Source organism: Balaenoptera acutorostrata, chromosome 1 (assembly GCF_949987535.1).
Source record: "Balaenoptera acutorostrata chromosome 1, mBalAcu1.1, whole genome shotgun sequence".
NCBI classification, from domain to species: Eukaryota; Metazoa; Chordata; class Mammalia; order Artiodactyla; family Balaenopteridae; genus Balaenoptera; species Balaenoptera acutorostrata.
Window position 1 is genome coordinate 41772703 of NC_080064.1, and position 22309 is coordinate 41795011.

General features: G+C 35.7%; 1 protein-coding gene across 1 annotated transcript in view; it reads right to left on the reverse strand.

The window, feature by feature from the left end:
* Positions 1 to 22309, reverse strand: part of AGBL4 (AGBL carboxypeptidase 4) — a 1405329-nt gene that overhangs the window by 1245964 nt on the left and 137056 nt on the right. The window contains exon 2 of the mRNA XM_057530807.1: positions 20553 to 20675. Coding sequence (XP_057386790.1) covers positions 20553 to 20675 — 123 coding nt within the window. The remainder of the gene's footprint in view (positions 1 to 20552; positions 20676 to 22309) is intronic.

Genomic DNA, 22309 nt, shown 5'->3' on the forward strand with positions numbered 1-22309 from the left:
TGCAATTTTCAGGGGGTTCCCCCTCCGAAATACAAAGAGAGGATAGGGAATGGAACTAACTGCAAAAAGGTCATAACCTGCACAAGATATCCCTACACCTTCAGAAGGTAAATCTATTTGTAACCTGTATGACAACCCACAGTTCGTATGGATTTTTCAATACTGGAATATAATATCAAAGTATGACGTTTTTATGGAGAGTGAAAAGTAAAAACACAGACAACATTCTAGTTTTGCTAATTAATGTACTTTTTAAAGTATTATGGGAAGCAGCTATAATAGAAAATAAAAAGAAAATTCTAATTAAAAATTTGTTATTTGGTTATCACTTAAAAAGTATTTATGTCTTAGATTTCAAACTACTACATACATATACTGTAATCATTCAAGTAATATCTTAAATCATTTTTTTTTATTTATTTATTTATTTATTTATTTTTATTTTTGGCTGTGCTGGGTCTTCGGTTCGTGCGAGGGCTTTCTCTAGTTGCGGCAAGTGGGGGCCACTCTCCATCGCGGTGCGGGGACCGCTCCTCATCGCGGTGCGCGGGCCTTTCACTATCGCGGCCCCTCCCGCTGCGGGGCACAGGCTCCAGACGCGCAGGCTCAGCAGCTGTGGCTCACGGGCCCAGCCGCTCCGCGGCATGCGGGATCCTCCCAGACCAGGGCTCGAACCCGTGTCTCCTGCATTAGCAGGCAGACTCTCAACCACTGCGCCACCAGGGAAGCCCTTAAATCATTTTTAAAATTTTACTTATTTAATTTTTATTGGAGTATAGTTGCTTTACAATGTTGTGTTAGTTTCTGCTGTACAACAAAGTTAATCAGTTATACACACACATACATCTCTTTTTTTTTAGATTTCCTTCCCATTTAGATCACCACAGAGCACTGAGTAGAGTTCCCTGTGCTATACACTCGATTCTCATTAGTCATCTATTTTATACATAGTATCAATAGTGTATATATGTCAATCCCAATCACCCAATTCAACGCATCCCTCAGCTTCTCCCCTTGGTATCCATAAATTTGTTCTCTACATCTGTGTCTCTATTTTTACTTTGCAAGTAAGTTCATCTGTACCATTTTTCTAGATTCGACATATAAGTGATGTTATACGATATTTGTTTTTTTCTTTCTGACGTACTTCACTCTGTATGACAGTCTCTAGGTCTATCCACGTCTCTGCAAATGGCACTATTTCGTTTCTTTTTATGGCTGAGTAATATTCCATTGTATATACATACCACATCTTCTTTATCCATTCCTCTGTTGATGGGCATTTAGGTTGCTTCCGTGTTCTGGCTATTGTAAATAGTGCTGCAGTAAACATCAGGGTGCATGTATCTTTTTGAATTATGGTTTTCTCTGGGTATATGCCCAGGAGTGGGATTTCTGAGTCATATGGTAGTTCTATTTTTAGCATTTTGAGGAACCTCCATACTGTTCTCCATAGCGGCTGTACCAATTTACATTCCCACCAACAGTGTAGGAGGGTTCCCTTTTCTCCACACTCCCTCCAGCATTTATTGTTTGTAGCTTTTTTGATGATGGCCATTCTGACTGGTGTGAGGTGATACCTCATTGTAGTTTTGATTTGCATTTCTCTAATAATTATTGGTGTTGAGCATCTTTTCATGTGCTTTTTGGCCATCTGTATGCCTTCTTTGGAGAAATGTCTATTCAGATCTTCCCCCAGTTTTTGATTGGGTTATTTGTTTTTTTGATATTGAGCTGCATGAGCTGTTCATATATTTTAGAGATTAATCCCTTATCAGATGCTTTGTTTGCAAATATCTTCTCCTATTCTGAGGGTTGTCTTTTTGTTTTGTTTATGGTTTCCTTTGCTGTGCAAAAGCTTTTAAGTTGAATCAGATCCCATTTGTTTATTTTTGTTTTAATTTTCATTACTCTAGGAGGTGGATCAAAAAAGATCTTGCTGCGATTTATGTCAGAGTGTTCTGCCTATGTTTTCCTCTAAGAGTTTTCTAGTGTACGGCCTTACATTTAGTTCTTAGATCCATTTTGAGTTTATTTCTGTGTATGGTGTTAGGGAGTATTCAAATTTCACTCTCTTACATGTAGTTGTCCAGTTTTCCCAGCACCACTTATTGAAGAGACTATCTTTATTGGAAAGAGGAGGGTTATAAATGAACTCAATCAACCATATTTAATCAAGTGATATGTCCCCTTTTTTGCAGTTATTTTACTACCAAAGCACAGGAGGGTGGTTTATGTGAACTGGAAGTCCCCTTCAAAGCAGTGTCTCAGATGATTTGAAAAGAGCAGTTGAAAAGGTGTGCAAATGGATTTCATTAAACACAGTTCACACTTCAACAGCTCTTTCTGAGGACTTTAGCTTCAGGACTGTTACTATAGGAAATGTCATCATAGAGGAAAGTTATTTGGGAATGAAATATTTTAATTCTTCCTCAAAGAGGAGGTAGAGGAAACAGGACAGAGAAAAACATACAAGTAGATATATAACCATACATATGCAGATATATATATAATTCAGTAAAGAGGTCAGAAATTTAAAAATCAAGTGAAAATCCTACCATAAGAGAAGTTTAGCTTTGTTTCAGTTATGAATCAGAAACAAAGAAGAGAATTAAATTATTCATCTACAGTTCATAGCTACCAATATTTCTCCAACAGAATTTCTAGACATGGTGAAACATTCCTTTATATTTCAAAACCATGCTGCTTTCTCCTAAATGTGCTAATTTTTTTCTCTAAAAGAGATAAAGACCTTGTAATGTGGCATGTTCTGGCATAAAGTGATAGTATTAATAGGAAGGAAATTTGATTCATGTCATATTAAAGATGATTTTTGTCTGTTTGTTATTGAGGTATAATTGACATATAAAATTATATTGATTTCAGGTGTACAACATAATGATTTGATATTTATACCCATTGTGAAATGACCACCACAATAAGTCTAGTTACCATCTGTCACCATACATAGTTACAAATTATTTTTTTCTTTTTTTTTTTTCTTGTGATGAGAACTTCCAAGATTTACACTCTTGGAAACTCTCAAATATGAAAAACAGTATTAACTATAGTCACCATGCTATACATTACAATCCTGTGACTTATTTACTTTATAACTGGACGTTTGAACCTTTTGACCCCCTTCACCCATTTCACCCATCCCTCACTCCTCCCCTCCCATCTGGCAAACACCAATCTGTTCTCTGTATCTATTAGTTTGGGTTTTTGTTTGTTTGTCTGGCTGCTTGTCTTGTTTTTATTTGTTTGTTTTGTTTTGGTTTTTTGTTTTTTTGATCTCACATATAAGTGATATCATACAGTATTTGTCTTTCTCTGACTTATTTAACTTAGCATAATGCCCTCAAAGTCCATCAATGTTGTTGCAAATGGCAGTATTTCCTTTTTTCCTTCTTGTTATGGCTGAATAGTTTTAAATGTATATATGTACTTTAAAGACATTGTTAAATAAAAGCATTTGGATTTTATCCTGAGGACAATGGGGAGTCATGAAAGATTTTAAGCATAAAGAAATATGATCAGATGATTCACAGTATAGCTTTGGTGGCATTGTAGATGATGGACCAGAGAGAGGTTAGAAAGCTGCTGTACAAGTCCAGGAAACTTACTGATGACTTGGTCTAGGATAGAAGTTGTGGAGCTGAAAAGGTTGCAATATTTTATAACAATTCATTTAATAACAAGCAGAGGGAAACCAGAGTACATTGCCTAACACTTGCTCTTACCATCATCCTATGGGAAAATTCCAGTTTGGACAATGGGCTAAACCCATTGGTCAGGGACAAAACTCTGGATTAGCAAAGCAAACAGTATAGTAATCATGTAGGTCAGGAGGGTTCACAGGGCAGAAGTGATATAAGGTGACAATGTGAAGAGAAAGAGACCAACCATCAAGGAGACACATACAAACCAGGTACAGGATGTGGACACATGGATGTTGTCATTCAATATTTGCTCTAAAAGGTTTTTTTTTTTTTTTCTTGTAGATCCATATGTTGTTTTTTGGTTTTTTTTTTTTTAACATCTTTATTGGAGTATAATTGCTTTACAATGGTGTGTTAGTTTCTACTTTAGAACAAAGTGAATCAGCTATACCTATACATATATCCCCATATCTCCTCGCTCTTGCATTTCCAGCATACTTATTTCTTTGAGAATGGAGAGAAGGGAATGACAGAATACATATATTAGAAATGAATTTTAAGGCAGAGAGAAATAAAGTGCATTTAATTAAAATGTTTTAGTGAGCCCTTACTCTCAAGAATACTCTCCATTTTTGAGAGCTAGTTGCAGTTTGCCATTCCCTGAAAGTATCATTATCTCTCTAGTATTCATGTCTTTCTGCATGACAAGAACTAGGTAGTCTTTCCCAAAAGCCAAAATTTACCGGATAAATTGTCACTAATCATTCAAGCTTTAGCTAATAGTAGCCTCCTCTAATAAGCATTGTCTGCAAACTTATCTCCCCAATACCATGCTGAAAAAGACATGCTTTTGCTATGTTTTATTACTCGGTATTTATTATATCATGGTTAGCCTCAGACAAACCCCAGGCTTTGTCTGTTGTCCCAGACTCCCTTCCAGGTTAGCATTATGTTGTGGGTAAAGATATTTACTTTAGATGATAAATTTTGCGGTCAATTCAATCAGAGCCTTTGTGAGTCTCTCCCACTAAACTCCTTTAAACCAGGAACTGTATATTGTATTCTTCCCACAGGATAAAACATATCTGCTGGTTGGTAGATTTGTAAAGATGAAAAAAGTAAGATTCTTCCATATTCCTCAAAACAATCCAAATCAAGGACTCTGCCATAATTATGTACAAACTTAAAACACTTCTTCCCGAAACAGGACAGCTTATCTAAATGTGATGAGAATGAAGAGGGAGGGAACCTTCTACAAAAGGCAGATTAATTTTTCCTTAGAGATTCTATAACCCTACGCCTCACATACTACAAGATTTTATTTGATTTTTAAATATTTTGAAATTGTCTTCCAACATTAAAATTTTATACTAGGGAAGTTTTCTTACTTTAAAGGTTAATGGTCATAAGCTCTTCGTCTGTGGTAATCAATGACCAGATAATCTATTTTCTGCTATAATCACTTCATTCTGCAATTTAGGAAATTTAGTATCATATTTTTAACTTAAAGTTACAACAATCTTATTTTTCTCAGAAGTTAAAAAGACCTAAAGGCAAAATTTTAAATTATGGAACTGCTAAATGCCTAACACAGAGATAAGTGCTTTCATATGGATCATGACCCCATGTAATGCAATAGTTTCAAGCACAGATTATGGAGCCAGACTGACTGGGTTTGGATCCCAGTTCAGATCACCAGCAATGTGATCTTGGTAAAATTATTCAACCTCTCTGTGTCTGTTTCCTCATCTGTTAAATGAAAATAATAACAATAGAATCTACCTCATAGGGTTGATATGAGACTTGAATGAATCACTCATGTCAAACACTTGGACCTCTGTATGGCACATAATAAATTCAATATTAGTGTTTATATTACTATTATTTTAATCTTACCCAACGTGGGTTCAAATACCCACTCTGATTCTTGGTTGGTTAACTGTATAGCCATGGGCAAATTACTTAACCTCTCTAGGCCTCTACTTATCTGTAAGACAGAATAATAATACCTACCTCATAAGGCGTGAGGATTCAATGAGATAAAGTATGTAAAAGAATGTGTGAGCCTCACATACTGCCTGTGACTAACTATTAACCATTAGCCATTAATACACAGACCCAGATTCAAATCCTGACTCTACCACTTAGAAGCTGTGTAACCTTGACACATGTTTAACCTCTCTAAACTTCATTTTCTTCATCTGTGAAGCAGCATTAGTAACACTTACGTTACAGAATTGTGATAACTGTATTCACTTAATATACATTTAATGATCACCTATTATGTACTAGGCTCTTGACTAAGCCTTGGATACATGGTGGCAAACAGGAACCCCTACAGACCCTACAAACTTCAAACATTTAAATGAGTACTTCTAGAATTAATATTGTTAAAATGGCCAAACTACCCAAAGCAATCTACAGATTTAATGCAATCCCTATCAAATTACCCATGACATTTCTCACAGAAATAGAACGTATAATCCTAAAATTTTTATGGAACCATAAAAGACCCAGAATTGCCAAAGCATTCCTAAGCAAAAAGAACAAACCAGGAGGCATAACCTTCACACACTTCAGACAATACTGCAAAGCAACTGTAATCAAAACAGCATGGTACTGGCACAAAAACAGACATATTGATCAATGGAAGAGAATAGACAGCCCAGAAATAAACCCACACACCTACGGTCAATTAATCTTTGAAAAAGGAGGCAAGAATATACAATGGAAAAAAGACAGCCTCTTCAGCAAGTGGTGACACTTGATGGTGTTGGGAAAGCTGGACAGCCACATGTAAATCAACGAAGTTAAAACACACCCTCACACCATACAAAAAAATACACTCAAAATGGCTTAAAAACTTAAATATAAGACATGACACCATAAAACTTCTATAAGAGAACATAAGCAAAACATTCTCGGACATCAATTGTACCAATGTTTTCTTAGCTCAGTCCCCAAGGCAACAGAAATAAAAGCAAAAATAAACAAATGGGACCTAATCAAACTTACAAGCTTTTACACAGCAAAGGAAACCATATGCAAAACGAAAAGACAGCCTATGGGTTGGGAGAAAATATTTGCAAACGATGCAACCAACAAGCACTTAATTTCCAAAACAGACAAACAGCTCATACAACTCAATAACAAAAAAACAAACAACTATAGTGTAGTTGTCAACAATCCTTGGCATTCCTTGGCTTGTAGCTATATCATTCGAATTTCTACCTCCATTTTCACTTGGCCATCTTCCCTCTGTGTACATCTGGATCCCTAAATATCTCTTCTCATATAGGGTGGATTAGGGTCCATCTTAATCCATCCAGTATGGCTTCATCTTAACTTGATTGCATCTTCAAAGTCCCTATTTCCAAATAAGGCAACACTCCCAGGTAGGGGTAGAAACTTCAAAATATCCTTTTTTGGGGGTACTGGGGTTGCAATTCAACCCACAACACCTGGTAAGATATATGTTTGCCAGAGTGTGGAATGTAAACCTGAAAAATATTCAGAGGCCCGCCACATGATGGAGTTTTTTAGGTATCCAATGCGATATGCCAGGACATCTTTAAGGTAAAGGAAAAGTCACTACACCATGTATCTCTTAGCATTAAGAAAGAAACACAGTACTTGGTAGGTCTCTTTGTACTTGTGGACTCTTCCTCCACACTTGGTAATATTGCATTAATTGCATTTATCAGGAGGCTCAGAAGGCTAATTTTAAGTGGGCAAAAAATGACTCAAGAGGAGCAACATAGCACGATAGCAGAGTAGGAAATCTTGGACCTGCCTTGTCCCCACAAACATACCAACTTAGTAACAAGATTCTCTTTGTGAGAAATCCAGAAACTAACTGAAATATTCCTGTACCCTGGGCAAGTGTGAAACTAGACTCACCAAATCTGGCAGGGAGAGTCAAGACGCAATCTCAACAGAATTTCTACAGCTGACATAGCACCGTATGATCAGAAAGAGACTTTCTAGCTCCCAGTTTCTCCCAGGGGAAGGAAAGAGTTGGCTCACATGTCCAGCACCCCAAGTTGTCCAAGTGGGATCCCCAAAGGTCTGGCTTCTCTGCTGCTACGCTTAGAGCTCTGACAGATTCTAGCACAGTCTAGTTGCCTGGGAGAGAAAGGAGATGGCAGCTTGGGCTGGTAAACACCATAGCTCCTTCTCTGGCACAGCACAAAGGGAGAAGATAAAAAATCAAGGCTCTCAGCTTCCCACTGCGGAAGGAAAGACTTGATCCATGTGTCCAGTACCCCAGCTTCTCTAAGACTGCACAAAGAACTGGCACCTGTCTTGCTTATCTTGGAACTCTGAGGGAATCAGAACAATCTAGCCACCTGGGGGAGATAGAGACAGAGATTTAAACTGGTGGACACCATAGCTCCTGCCTCCTTCTCAGCACAGAGTAGGTGGACAAAAACCAAGCTGCCTGATTCTCACTGGTGAGGGGAAAAGTTGGCCCAGGTATCCAATGCCACAATCTTTCCAGGGACTACTAAAAGGACAGGCTTCTAGCTTGCCTGTCTCAGAGCACTGAGGGGATCTGGGATCTGGCATAATCTAACCACCTGGGACAGGGTGGGGTGTCTAGTGAGAACAGAGATGAAGATTTGGGCTGGCAGTCACCATAGTCCTCCCTCCCAGTTAAGCACAGAGCCAGTGGACAAAAATTCCTAGTTCTTAGCTTCTCACTGGGGAAGTAAAGAGTTAGACAGAGCATCCAACAATATAACTTTTCCAGAGACTGACTGAGGAATTGGCTTCAGACTTGCTTGTCATGGTATACTGATGGTACCTGGCACATCCTAGATACCTGGGGTCTTCAAAGAACCAACAAAAGTGGGTTGGACTACCTCAAAGTTTCAAGAGGCCCTCAGAATCTCTGGCCAGGCTTATTGGTAGAGGTTCTTCTCCTGTATGAGGCTAGTGCCTGAACAATGGGAGAGGTAACTGCTCCATCCAATGTGCAGAAACCAACACAGAGAGTCAAGGAAAATGACAGTTCGGGCAGAGATGTTACCAAACAAAGGAACAAGATAAATCTCTAGGAAATACAAGCAAAATAACTACAAGATTAATAGAAATCAATTAACAAGATGGAAATAGTAAATACTTCCATAGCAGTAATCACTATAAACGTAAATGCATTAAATTTCTCAATCAAAAGGCACAGAGTGGTTGAATGGATTAAAAAAAATGGACCCAACTATTTGTTATCTACAAAAAACTCACTTGAGATTTAAGAACAGAAGTAGGTGAAAGAAAAGAGATGGAAAAGCTACTCCTCATAAATGTTACCAAAAGAAAGCAGGGGTGGCCATATTTATATCAGGAAGAAATAGACTTTAAGTCAAAATCTATCATAAGAGAAAAAGAAGGACATAACATAATGATAAAAAGGCCAATTCAACAGGAAGATAAAATAATCAAATATGTATATGCACCCAACAACAGAGTACCTAAATACATAAAGCAAATGTTGACAGAACAGAAAGGGAAATAGACAGCAAGACAATAATAGTAGGAGAATTCAATACCCCACTTTCAATAATAAATAGAATATCCAGATACAAAGTCAGTAAAGAAACAGAGGACGAACAACATTATAAACCTAAGAGAAATATACATAACATTCTGCCCAACAGCAGCAGAATACATATTCTTTTCAACTGAACATGGAACTTTATAGATCACAAGTTTGGTCACAAAACAAGTCTAAACAGATTAAAGAAGGCTGAAATCATGCAAAGTATCTTTTCAGACCACAGTGGAATAAAACTAAAATGAACAGCAGAAGAAAAATTGGAAATTCACAAATATGTGGAAATTAAATGACAAACTCTTGAACAACAATTTTGTCAGAAAAGAAATCAAAGAAAACTCCTAAAGACAAATAAACAAACAAACAAAACCCACAACATACCAAAACTTATGGGCTAAGGCAAGAGTAGTACTGAAAAGGAAGTTTACTGTGATAAACAGACACATTGAGAGAAAAGAAAGATCAAATGAACAACTTAATTTACACTTCAAGGAGCCAGAAGAACAAAATAAGCACAGAGTTAGCAGATGGAAAGAAATAACAAAGATTAGAATAGAAATAAGTGAAATAGAGAATAGTAAAACAATGAAATTGAGTTTTTTTGAAAGATAAAACTGACAAACCCTTAGCTAAACTAAGAAAAAGGAAAGAAGACTCAAATAAATAAAATCCGAAATGAAAGAGGAGACATTACAACTGAGGCCACAGAAACAAAAAGGATTATAAAAGACTACTATGAACTACATCAACTGAATAATCTTTAAAAAAGTGGATAAATTCCTAGAATCATACACCCTACCAAGACTGAATTGTGAAGAAATAGAAAGTCTGAACAGACCTAAAACTAATATAGAGATTGAATCACTAATCAAAAACCTCACAACAAAGAAAAGCCCAGGACCAGATGGATTCCCTGGTGAATTCTACCAAATATTCAAAGAAGAATTAATGCCAATACTTTTAAACTCTTCCAAAAAATTGAAGAGAAGGGAACACTTCCAAAATCATTTTATGAGGCCAGCATTATCCTGATACAAGGTATCTTTACCAGTTGACTTTGACAGACAAGTATATCACAAGAAAACAAAACTACAGGCCAATATCCCTGATGAATACTGATGCAAAAATCCTCAATAAAATACTGGAAAACCTAATCCAACAGCAAATTGAAATGATCATACACTATTAACAAGTGGGATTTATCCTTGGGATACAAGGATGGCTCAACATATGAAAACAAATTAATGCGATACACCACAATGACAAAATAAAGGGCAAAAATCACATATCTGTCTCAACAGAAGTTGAAAAAGGATTGAACAATATTCAACATCATTTCGTGATAAAAATGCTCAACACACCAGGAATAGAAAGAAACCATTTCAACATAATAAAGGCAATATATGAAAAGTTCTGCTGAAAGACTGAAAGCTTTTCCTCTAAGAACAAGGCAATGATGCCCACTCTTGCCAGTTGCTTAACATAGTACTAGAAGTCCTAGCCAGAGCAATTAAGCAAGAAAAATAAATAAAAGGCATTCAAAATGGAAAGGAAGAAGCAAAACTGTCCCTGTGTTCAAATGACATAATGTTATATATATAAAATCTGAAAGACTCAATTTTAAAAACTTTTAAAGCTACAAAATGAATTCAGTGAAGTTTTAGGATACAACATTGACATACAAAAATCAGTCTCATTTCTATTCACTAACAACAAACTATGTGAAAAGGAAATCAGGAAACCAATCCCATTTACAACAGCCCCAAAAGAATAAACTTAACAAAGGAAGTGGAAAACCTGTATACTGATAACTAGAAAACATTGATGAAAATAATTAAAGAAGAAACATATAAATGGAAAGACATCCCATGTTCATGAATTGGAAGACTCAGTATTCTTAAAATGTCCATGCTATCAAAGCAATCTACAGATTCAATGCAGTCCCTATCAAAACCCCAATGGCATTTTTTATAGAAATAGAAAAAATGCTAAAATCCACATAGAACCACAAAAGACAACAAACAGCCAAATCAATCTTATGAAAGAACAAAGTGGGAAGCATCAAAGTTCCCAGTTTCCAAATACATTTCAAAGCTACAGTAATCAAAAAAGTATGGTACTGGTATAAAGACAGAATTGTAGACCTATGGAATTCAATAAAGAGCCTAGAAATAAATTCACACATATATGATCAACTGGTCTTCAACAAGGGTGCCAAGAATATACAATCAATAAAGGGTGGTCTCTTCAACAAAAGTGTTAGTCAAATCAGTATCTGGGTATCCAGTTGCAAAAGAATGAAACTGGACCCTTTTGTTATACCCTAAACAAAAATCAACTCAAAATAGATTAAACACTTAAACATAAGATTGAAACTGTAGAATTCCTAGATGAAAACATAGAGAAAAACTTCATTACATTGGTATTGGCAATGATTTCCTTGATATGGCACCAATAGCAGAGGCAACAAAAGCAAAAATAGACCAGTGGGACTACACCAAACTGAAAAGCTTCTGCACAGCAAACAAAACAGTTAACAGAGTAAAAGGCAACCTACAGAATGAAAGGAAATATTTGCAAACTATATTTCTGATAAGGAATTAATCTTCAAAATATATAAGGAACTTGAACTCATAGTAAAAAAAAACTAATAATCTAATTAAAAATGGGCTAAAAACTAGAATAGACATTTCTCTAAAAAAGACATACAAGTGGCCAACAGGTAAATGGAAAAAAAAAAAAAACTTAATGTCACTAATTATCAGGGAAATGTAAATCAAAACCATGAGATACCACCTCACACCTGTCAGGATGACTATTATCAAAGAAAAAGAAAACCACAAAAGACGCAAGTGCTAGTGAGGATATGAAGACATTGGCACTCTTGGACACTGTTGGTGGGAATTCATAATGGTACATCTACTATGGAAAACAGTATAGAGGTTCCTCCAAAAAAAAAAAAAAAAACAACTATCAGATGATCCAGCAATTCCACTCCTGGGCATTTATCCAAAATAATTGAAATCAGGATCTCAAAGAGATTATTAGCACTCCTATGTTCACTTCAGTATTATTTACAATAGTAAAGACACAGAAAAAAACTAAATATCCATAGATAGATGAATGAATGAAAGAAAATGTGGTGTATTCATACAATAGAATATCATTCAGCCTTAAAAAAGAAGGAAATTATGCAATACACAACAACAAGGATGAACCTTGAGAATATTATGCTAAGTGGTATTATATTAAGCCAGCCTGACAGACAAATATTGCATGATTCCAACTCTTTGAGGTATCTAAAATAGTTAAATTCATAGAATCAAAGAGTCCAATGGTGGTTGTCAGGGGCTAAGAGGAGAGAGGAATGGGGAATAAACTAATCAATGGTCATAACATTTCAGTTAAGCAAGATGAATAAGTTCTGGAGATCTGCTATTCAAGATTGTACCTAAAGTCAACAATATTGCACTGTACACTTAAAAATTTGTTAAGAGAGTAGATCTCGTGTTAAGTATTCTTGCCAAAATAAAATTAAATTTAAAAAAGAGATCCAATAATGCTAGAGACAACCATGATAGACAAGACACTGCAGAATCTATGACAAGCAGATCCCTGGAGTTCTAGAGCAAAAGATGCTTTCTGCAGTACAAAACTATCATGTGAAAAGCAGCTCCTGGAAAAGTCCTGATCCCTACTAAATACTGAGCTTCCAATCATGAGACACCAAGTAATGGTGTAATTTAAGTGACAGGGAGCAAACCCTGACTCCAGTGACAGCTACCTCTGTTACACAAATGCCATTCCCTCAGCTCATGCTTATGGCCTCATGGAAGGTTCCCTGAGGAAGACAACTCAAGACTGACTAACAGATGGACTGGCTTGATATGTTGGCACAAGTTAAAAAAACACTTGTTGCTGCCATATACTATCACTCAGTTTTCCTTAAATGATGTGGTGATAGGAAAATCTCCCAGTGAACAGAGCTTAGAGCAGTACACTTATTTCTCTCCTTTGTATGGAGGTAGAAGTAGTACGAGGTAAAGATATACATGGACTTGTGGGCAATGGCAAATGTCTTGGTGGGTTGGTTGGTAACAGCACTGTAAAGAACAATATTGAAAGACTGCAGTCATGGAGGTCTGGGACAGGGACATGGGAATGGAACAATGGGAATGGGTACAAAGTATTCAAATCTTTGGTTATGAAGTCATAACCAAAAAAAATGTTGAAGATTCTCCATGCTCATCAGACAATACCTAACACAGAGGAGGCATTAAACAAAAAGGTGGATGGAATAATTCATGCAGTGGACATCAGTCAACCTTGCATAACAGAAGAAAGAATAAATTAGACATGATGATAGAGATAAGGAAGCTGTGCATGAATCCTCCTGAGTGAGCTCCCTCTAACTAAGGCTAATCTACCTACAACCACTACTGTACCTGTTCATGGACACATTCTTTGTTGGATTTTCTTAATTTCCTGTCTTACTCTCCCTACTCCCCCACCTTTTCTTCCTGAGATGCCCACCTAAATATACAACCTTTATCTAAGTCCTTATCTCAGTATGAGATACAACTTTCCAATGTGAGCCAGGAAGAATTAGAAAATATAAACAGACTTATGACAAGTAATGAAGTTGAAACTGTAATTTAAAATCTTCCAACAAACAAAAGTCCAGAATCAGATGGCTTCACGGGCGAATTCTATCAAACATTTAGAGAAGAGCTAACACTGATCCTTCTCAAACTCTTCCAAAAAATTACAGAGGAAGGAACACTCCCAAATTCGTTCTACGAAGTCACCATCACCCTGATACCAAAATCAGACAAAGATATCACAGAAAAAAAGAAAATTACAGACCAATATCACTGATGAACATAGATGCAAAAATCCTCAAAAAAAATACTAGCAAGCAGAATCCAACAACATATTAAAAGGATCATACACCATGTTCAAGTGGGATTTATCCCAGGAATGCAAGGATTCTTCAATACATACAAATCAACGTGATACATCATATTAACAAGTTAAAGAATAAAAACCATATGAACATCTCAATAGATGCAGAAAAAGTTTTTGACAAAATTCAACACACATTTATCATAAAAACTCTCAAGAAAATGGGCATAGAGGGAACCTACTTCAATATCATAAAGGCCATATATGACAAATCTACAGCAAACATCATACTCAATGGTGAAAAACTGAAAGCATTTCCACTAAGATCAGGAACAAGTAAAGGATGCCCACTCTTGCCACTCTTATTCAACATAGTTTTGGAAGTTCTAGCCATGGTAATCCAAGATGAAAAAGAAATAAATGGAATCCAAATTGGAAAAGAAGAAGTAAAACTGTCACTGTTTGCAGATGACATGATACTATACATAGAAAATCCTAAAGATGCCACCAGAAAACTACTACAGCTAATCAATGAATTTCATAAGGTTGCAGGATGCAAAATTAATGCACAGAAATGTCTGGCATTCCTGTACACTAACAACAAAAAACCAGAAAGAGAAATCAAATAAACAATCCCATCTACCATCGCAACAAAAAGAAAAAAATACCTAGGAATAAACCTACCTAAGGAGGCAAAAGATTTGTACTTAGAAAACTATAAAACACTGATGAAAGAAATCAAACATAACATAAACAGATGGAGAGATATACCATGTTCTTGGATTGTAAGAATCAATATTATGAAAATGACTATACTACCCAAAGCAATCTACAGATTCAATGCAATCCCTATCAAACTATCAATGGTATTTTTCACAGAATTAGAACAAAAAATTCTACAATCTGTATGGAAACACAAAAGACCCTGAATAGCCAAAGCAATCTTGAGAAAGAAAAACGGGGCTGGAGGAATCAGGCTACCTGACTTCAAACTATACTACAAAGCTACAGTAATCAAGATAGTATGGTACTGGCAGGCACAAAAACAGAAATACAGATCAGTGGTACAGGATAGAAAGCCCAGAGATAAACCCACGCACATATGGTCACCTAATTTTTGACAAAGGAGGCAAGAACATACAATGGAGAAAAGACAGTCTCTTCAATAAGTGGTGGTGGGAAAACTGGATAGCTACATGTAAAAGAATGAAATTAGAACACTCCCTAACACCAGACACAAAAATAAACTCTAAATGGATTAAAGACCTAAATGTAAGACTGGATAAAACTTGTAGATGATAACATAGTAAAAACATTCTTTGACATAAACCACAGCAAGATCCTTTTTGACCCACCTCCTAGAATAATGAAAATAAAAACGAAAATTAAAAAACGGAACCTAATGAAACTTAAAAGCTTTTGCACAGCAAAGGAAACCATAAACAAGACAAAAAGACAACCCTCAAAATGGGAGTAAATATTTGCAAATGAAACAGTGGACAAAGGATTAATACCCAAAATATACAAACAGTTCATGCAGCTTAATATCAAAAAAAAAAACAACCCAATTAAAAAATGGGTGGAACATTTAAATACACATTTCATCAAAGAAGACATACAGATGGCCAAGAGGCACATGAAAAGATGCTCAACATCACTAATTATTAGAGAAATGCAAATCCAAACTACAATGAGGTATCACCTCACACTGGTCAGAATGGCCATCATCAAAAAAGCTACAAATAATAAATGCTGGAGAGGGTGTGGAGAAAAGGGAACCCTCCTACACTGTTGGTGAGAATGTAAATTGATACAGCCACTATGGAGAACAGTATGGAGGTTCCTTAGAAGACTAAAAATAGAACTACCATATGACCCAGCAATCCCATTACTGGGCATATACCCTGAGAAAACCATAATTCAAAAGGACACATGTATCTCAATGTTCATTGCAGCACTATTTACAGTAGCCAACACATGGAAACAACCTAAATGTCCAATGTTAGATGAATGGATAAAGAAGATGTGGTAAAAATATACAATGGAATATTACTCAGCCATAAGAAGGAATGAAATTGGGTCATTTGTAGAGATGTGGATGGACCTAGAGTCTGTCATACAGAGTGAAGTGAGCCAGAAAGAGAAAAACAAATATCATATATTAACGCATATATGTGGAATCTAAAAAATCGTACAGATGAACCTATTTGTAGGGCAGGAATAGAGACATGGACATAGAGAATGGACATGTGGACACAGTGGGGAAAGGGGAGGGTGGGATGAATTGGGAGATTAGGTTTGACATAAATAGACTACCATGTGTAAAATAGATAGCTAGTGGGAACGTGCTGTATAGCACAGGGAGTTCAGCTCAGTGCTCTGTGATGACCTAGATGTGGGGGGAAAAGGGGGAGGGAGGTCCAAGAGAGAGGGACTATAGGCATACATATGCTGATTCACTTCATTGTACAGCAGAAACTAACACAACATTGTAAAGTAATTTTACTCCAATAAATAAATAAATAAATAAAATATACAACCTTTACCTAAGTCCTTATTTCAGTATGATTGTGAGAGGAACCCAATTTAGGGATCTGATATTGCAAGGTTTTTCTAAGGGTTGGAAATAACACTCAAAAATACACCAAGAAAAATTCTGGTACATTTTAGCACCCTTGAAATGGTGATATTATACATGTGCTAGAATTAGTACCTGAAGTTCATTGCTAGATATTGTGCTAAATTGTATGTTATCTCTAATTTGCATAATAATTCTACAATACAGATACTTATTTTCCTAATTTTAAGTAAACTTTAAGTGATAACATCAGCATGACATAACCAAGTACATGCTAAAGTTAATATATGAACCTAAGTCTGTCTGAAACCAAAAACTGTGTTTTTTGGTATTATACTATGTTACCTCTTGTTTAAAAAAAAATTAGTTAGCATGCCCTCTGGATTCATTCATGTTGTCACAAATGGCAGGATGTCCTTTATATGGCTGAGTAATATTTCATTATATATTATATTTGTATATATATATATTCCATCACTCATATATATCACATGTGTATGTGTATATATATACATCATATTTTCTGTATCCATTCATCCAGCAAAGTACATTTAGGTTGTTTCCACATCTTGCTATTGTGAATAATGCTGCAGTGAAGTTGATTTCATAGATACAGAGAAAAGAATGGTGGTTGCCTGGGGCTGAGGGAAGGGGAAATGGGGTGATGTAGGTCAAGGGGTACAAATTTTCAGTTATAAGTTCTGAGTCTCTAATGTATAGCATGGTGATTAGAGTTAAAGAATATGGTATTGTATACTTGAAAATTTCTGAGAGTAGATCTTAAGCATATTCACCACAGGGAGGGGAAATGAGATAACTATGCTAATTATGTAAGGTGATGGATGTGTTAATTATCGTGATTTTGGTACTTATTCTACAATATACATGTATATCAAATCATTACATCATACATCTTAAATATATGCAATTATATTTGTCAACTATTCCTCAATAAAGTTAAAAAAACAACAAAGTATATCAGCCATCTGGATATCTAAAAGAAAAGTTCAGGTGCAGTATTAAGCTAAAAACCCTGATTTCTAATGTAGTCATAGCATATTTTAATGCTGCACCAATAATAAAGACTATTTTATTTTCTTTCAAAGGGAAATAGAACATTAATTTTTAAAGATTACACAAATAAATGTAGTAAAACTCCATCGGGGGAATTAAAAATAAAAGTTTTTAAGTTTTTATTTCTATTGTCTGAAATGATATATAAATAACTGAACCATATCTTTATTTCATTGATGCTTTTTCATGCCATGGTAATTTAATACAACATACTAAATCTCTCAGGCTAACCAATTAATTTGAAGTATGAATTATAGTGCACTTATCACATTCAATACACATATATGCATATCAATCATAAAAGAATAATCAAATTGCATATGATGGCAACCAAACACAGTATTTATTTGGATGGTTTATTTTAAAACAGTAGTAAACTTTTCATTTTTCTTTATCATAAAACTTTTTCCTATATATCTTATCACCTAGTGAGAAATTTTCAACAATATGTTTATTATTCATGTCATAAGTTGACCTATAATGTGATACATACATGCAGTGGTTAAAAGTATGGCCTGTGGAGCCAGGAAATTCTCAGTTTCAAATTCAGCTACACCACTTGTCAGTCATGCAATTCAAGGTAAGTAACTTTACATCTCTGAGCATCACTTTCCTCACCTACAAAGAGAAATATAATACCTCAGAAGTCTTTTGTGTGTGTTAAATGAGATAAACTATGTATATCATTCCTTACAGGGTGTGGCAAACAATAAGTAATAAAGTGATAATTACTATTGTTTTCTTCCCTTTATGTTCTTGCTGCTATTAGTTAAATTTTTATTTAAATGTAAAAATATTTTTATTAATCTTAAAATCTCACTTTATGAAGACCATTTTTTCACTATCTGTCCTCCTTCATTTATTAATTTCTCTGGTGCTCTCTCTCACTCTCTCGCTCTCTCTCCCCACTCCTTCTGGGGCTCCGATAATGCATATACTGATCTCTTTGATGGTATTGCATAAACCCCTTAAGCTTTCCTCACTCTATTTCGTTCTTTTTACTTTTGTTCCTCTGATTGCATTATTTCCAATGATATGTATTCAAATTCACTGATTCTTTCTTCTGCTTTAGTCTGCTGTTGAAGTCTTGCAAGAAGTTTTTTCAGTTCAGTTACTGTGTTCTTCAGCTCCATGCTTTCTATCAACATTTGGTACTTACAGCATTATCTCTCTCTCTGATGAAATTCTCACTTTGTTCATGCAATGTTTTCTTGACCTTGGTAAAAATCTTTATGACAGTTATTTTGATTTCTCTGTCAGGTAAATCATGTAACTCCATTTCTTTAGAGTCAGTTTCTGATAGTACACTAGGTGCTAAGGAACAAAAATTAATAAGAAACCATCACTGACTTCAAGGAATTTTCAGTGATAAGGAAAAGGAAAGAGATCATTAAATGACTGCAATGCAATAAAAACTATCATAGCAGAGGCCTGTAAATCATAGAAGAGGTGCCTGTAAATATACAGGTAGAGACAGCCAAACCTGCCTGGGAGGTGCTGTTTCTCAGAGGAAGAAATGCTGGCCTGAGTCTGAATTAACATTTTACCAAGTAGAGAAAGGCATCTGGGGCACAGAGAAAACAGCATCTGCAAAGGTACATAGACTTGAGAGAAGTTGGTGGACTGGGGAACAGCAAGCAATTAAATATGGCTTTTTATCAAAGCTAACAGAAAATTAATCTTTCCACATCTTTTTAATTGTTGGTAAAAACAACCATGGTACTTAGGGTTCAGAGAACTGTCATATAACTGGAATGTCCCTTCAATCACACACACACACATGCAAGCACATTATTCAAAACCAAAAATAATCAACAATTGTTTATAAAACAAAGTTATGTTTAACTTTCTCATTAATATTTTCAACATATTCTGAATACCTACTATGTGCTTATATGCCATGCAGAGTATGAGGCTCAGATATAAAGAAGTTAACAAGATTCAACTACTACTGGGTGGAAATTCACAATTAAGCCCTGTTCTCCCCTATCAGAATACTCACAGCATTTGCTGTTTACGAAGTATATTACTTTTTCTGTTTTGTTTGTGTTCAACTGAATCTTTTCTTTAATTGCTTCTTTATACAGAAGACTGCTCTCAGAAAGACTAAGAACCAGGTACACAGTAGACATTGAATAATTAATAATTTATCAAGTATTCAAATTATATTAGTTTTATCCCAAAAGAAATAATATCTGGGTAAGTATTTGATAAAATATAAGGTACTGCATAAATGTTCATTAGTACTACCATTATCCTTCTAATCATTTATCACAACAAAAACATAGCACTTCATTTTTAAGTATTTCCAAGTTAATTCATTCAAAATAGATCTTTCCTGACAACTTATTTCATTATGGTAAAAAATTAAATGGGTTCAATCACACTAAATGGTCAGATGGCATTAGATTCCAAGAACAACTCACTAGACAAGCTCATAAGAAAAGTCCTTTGGGGCTTCCCTGGTGGCGCAGTGGTTGAGAATCTGCCTGCCAATGCAGGGGACACGGGTTCCAGCCCTGGTCTGGGAAGATCCCACATGCCACGGAGCAACTGGGCCCATGAGCCACAATTACTGAGCCTGCGCGTCTGGAGCCTGTGCTCCGCAACAAGAGAGGCTGCGATGGTGAGAGGCCCGCGCACTGCGATGAAGAGTGGTCCCCGCTTGCCGCAACTAGAGAAAGCCCTCGCACAGAAACGAAGACTCAACAGTCATAAATAAATAAATAAAAGAACGTGAATTTCAAAAAAAAAAAGAAAAGTCCTTTGATACACTCACCACTTTCAAAGCAAGCATCAAAGATAAGATGTCCTTTCTTGGGCTGTCCAAAGTATCCAGTTGGAAGCACCATATATTTGCTCACATTCCCTCCGATGGTATCATCATTTCCCAGATCATTGCCTATTGTTCAAAAAATTGGCTCATGTTAAACAGAAATCATAATGCATTTAGTAACAGAAGTCCAATAAAATTTTTATCATTAATTTCCCCCCTCCCTTGTAATTTGGTGCTTATCCAGGCATTAAAAAAATTAACCACATATTGTGGTAGAGTAGAAAGAGAATAGATTTTTAAACCAAAAAGATATGGGCTCAAATCTTATCGCTACTACATATTAATCCTCTGTGTCACAAAGCAATCAACCGAATCCCTTTAAGCCTCAGTTTCTCTCATCCACAAAAAGGGAATGGTAAAACCCATATTTCTAAATTGTGTTATGAGAATTAGGTATGAAAAATATCTAGTATAATTACTGAAATGCAAAAGATGTTTGTATTGCAGTGCACAAGTGAGACTCATTGTAAGAGGCAGAGCTGTAAAAGAAAAAAATCCTCTACACCTGGGGGAAGAGCAGCAAACAGTCCTGGGCCTAAGACTATATATCAACATTATTGAAGGTCCCCTACTCCTGGGGAAGGAGTAAAAAACAATCTCTCACAAAACATATCAAAGATTCAAAGCAGAATTAAAAGAGGAAAGAGAAGTGGGATCACTAAGAAAACTCCACTCCAAGACCAGAACATACAGGGCCTGCCTAAGACCTAGGCTAGACCAGTATAACAGAAACAATATAGCAAGCACTGGATAACAAACAAAGCAATCTAATTCTAGCATAGGGACAAAAGCATAGATAGAAGCCCCCTCTGTAATAGGAGTATCCAAGGGAAGGACAAAAGTTTAGGGTGGAGCAGAACATTGAAGAAAAACCCTCAATCACCCTAGCCCTTTCCTTCATGAATAAAGTATCACTAGAAGCATATGAAGCCAGTGGCAAACTGAAGACAACCATAGCAACAATGAAACTCAAGCCAGCTTAACTCCTGACTGGGTAGATATAAGCCCTCAAACAAATGCACCTAGGAGAAGAGGTGCAAGCATTGTGACATATAATATTTATATCATTCTCTACAGTTCTACATGAGTTATACAGTATTCAATAAAAAATTGTGGAACATACAAAAAACTCAAGAACAAAACAACCTACTATCTTGGGAGAAAAAATAAACAGAACTAAATTCAGAAATGACCAGATACTGGAATTATCAGACAATAAATTTAAAATAACTAAGAATAATATGTTAAATTTTCTAGTAGAAAATGAGGACAAAATGCATGAACAAATGGAGAATTTCAGTAGAGATGGAAATTACAATAATAAGCCAAAAGGAAATGCTAAAGCTAAAAAACACAATAAAAGAGGTAAAGAATGTCTTCAGTATACTCATCAGTAGGCTTGGCGCAGATGAGGAAAGAACTGTGAACTCCAAATCAACAGAAATAAACTGAACAAAAACAAGGAAAAGAAAAGAAAAAAAACAGCACCTAAGAGCTGTGGAATAAAATAAAATAATCTAATGTACGTATAACTGGAATTCCAGAAGGAGATGAGAGGGCAGAAGAAATATTTGAAGAGATAATACCTGAAATTTTCCCACATTTAATGAAGGATATACAACTACAGGCCCAAGAAGCACCAAGCAGAATATACTTTTTACCTTGGTATTTCATATTTAAAAATATAAATCACATAAAAA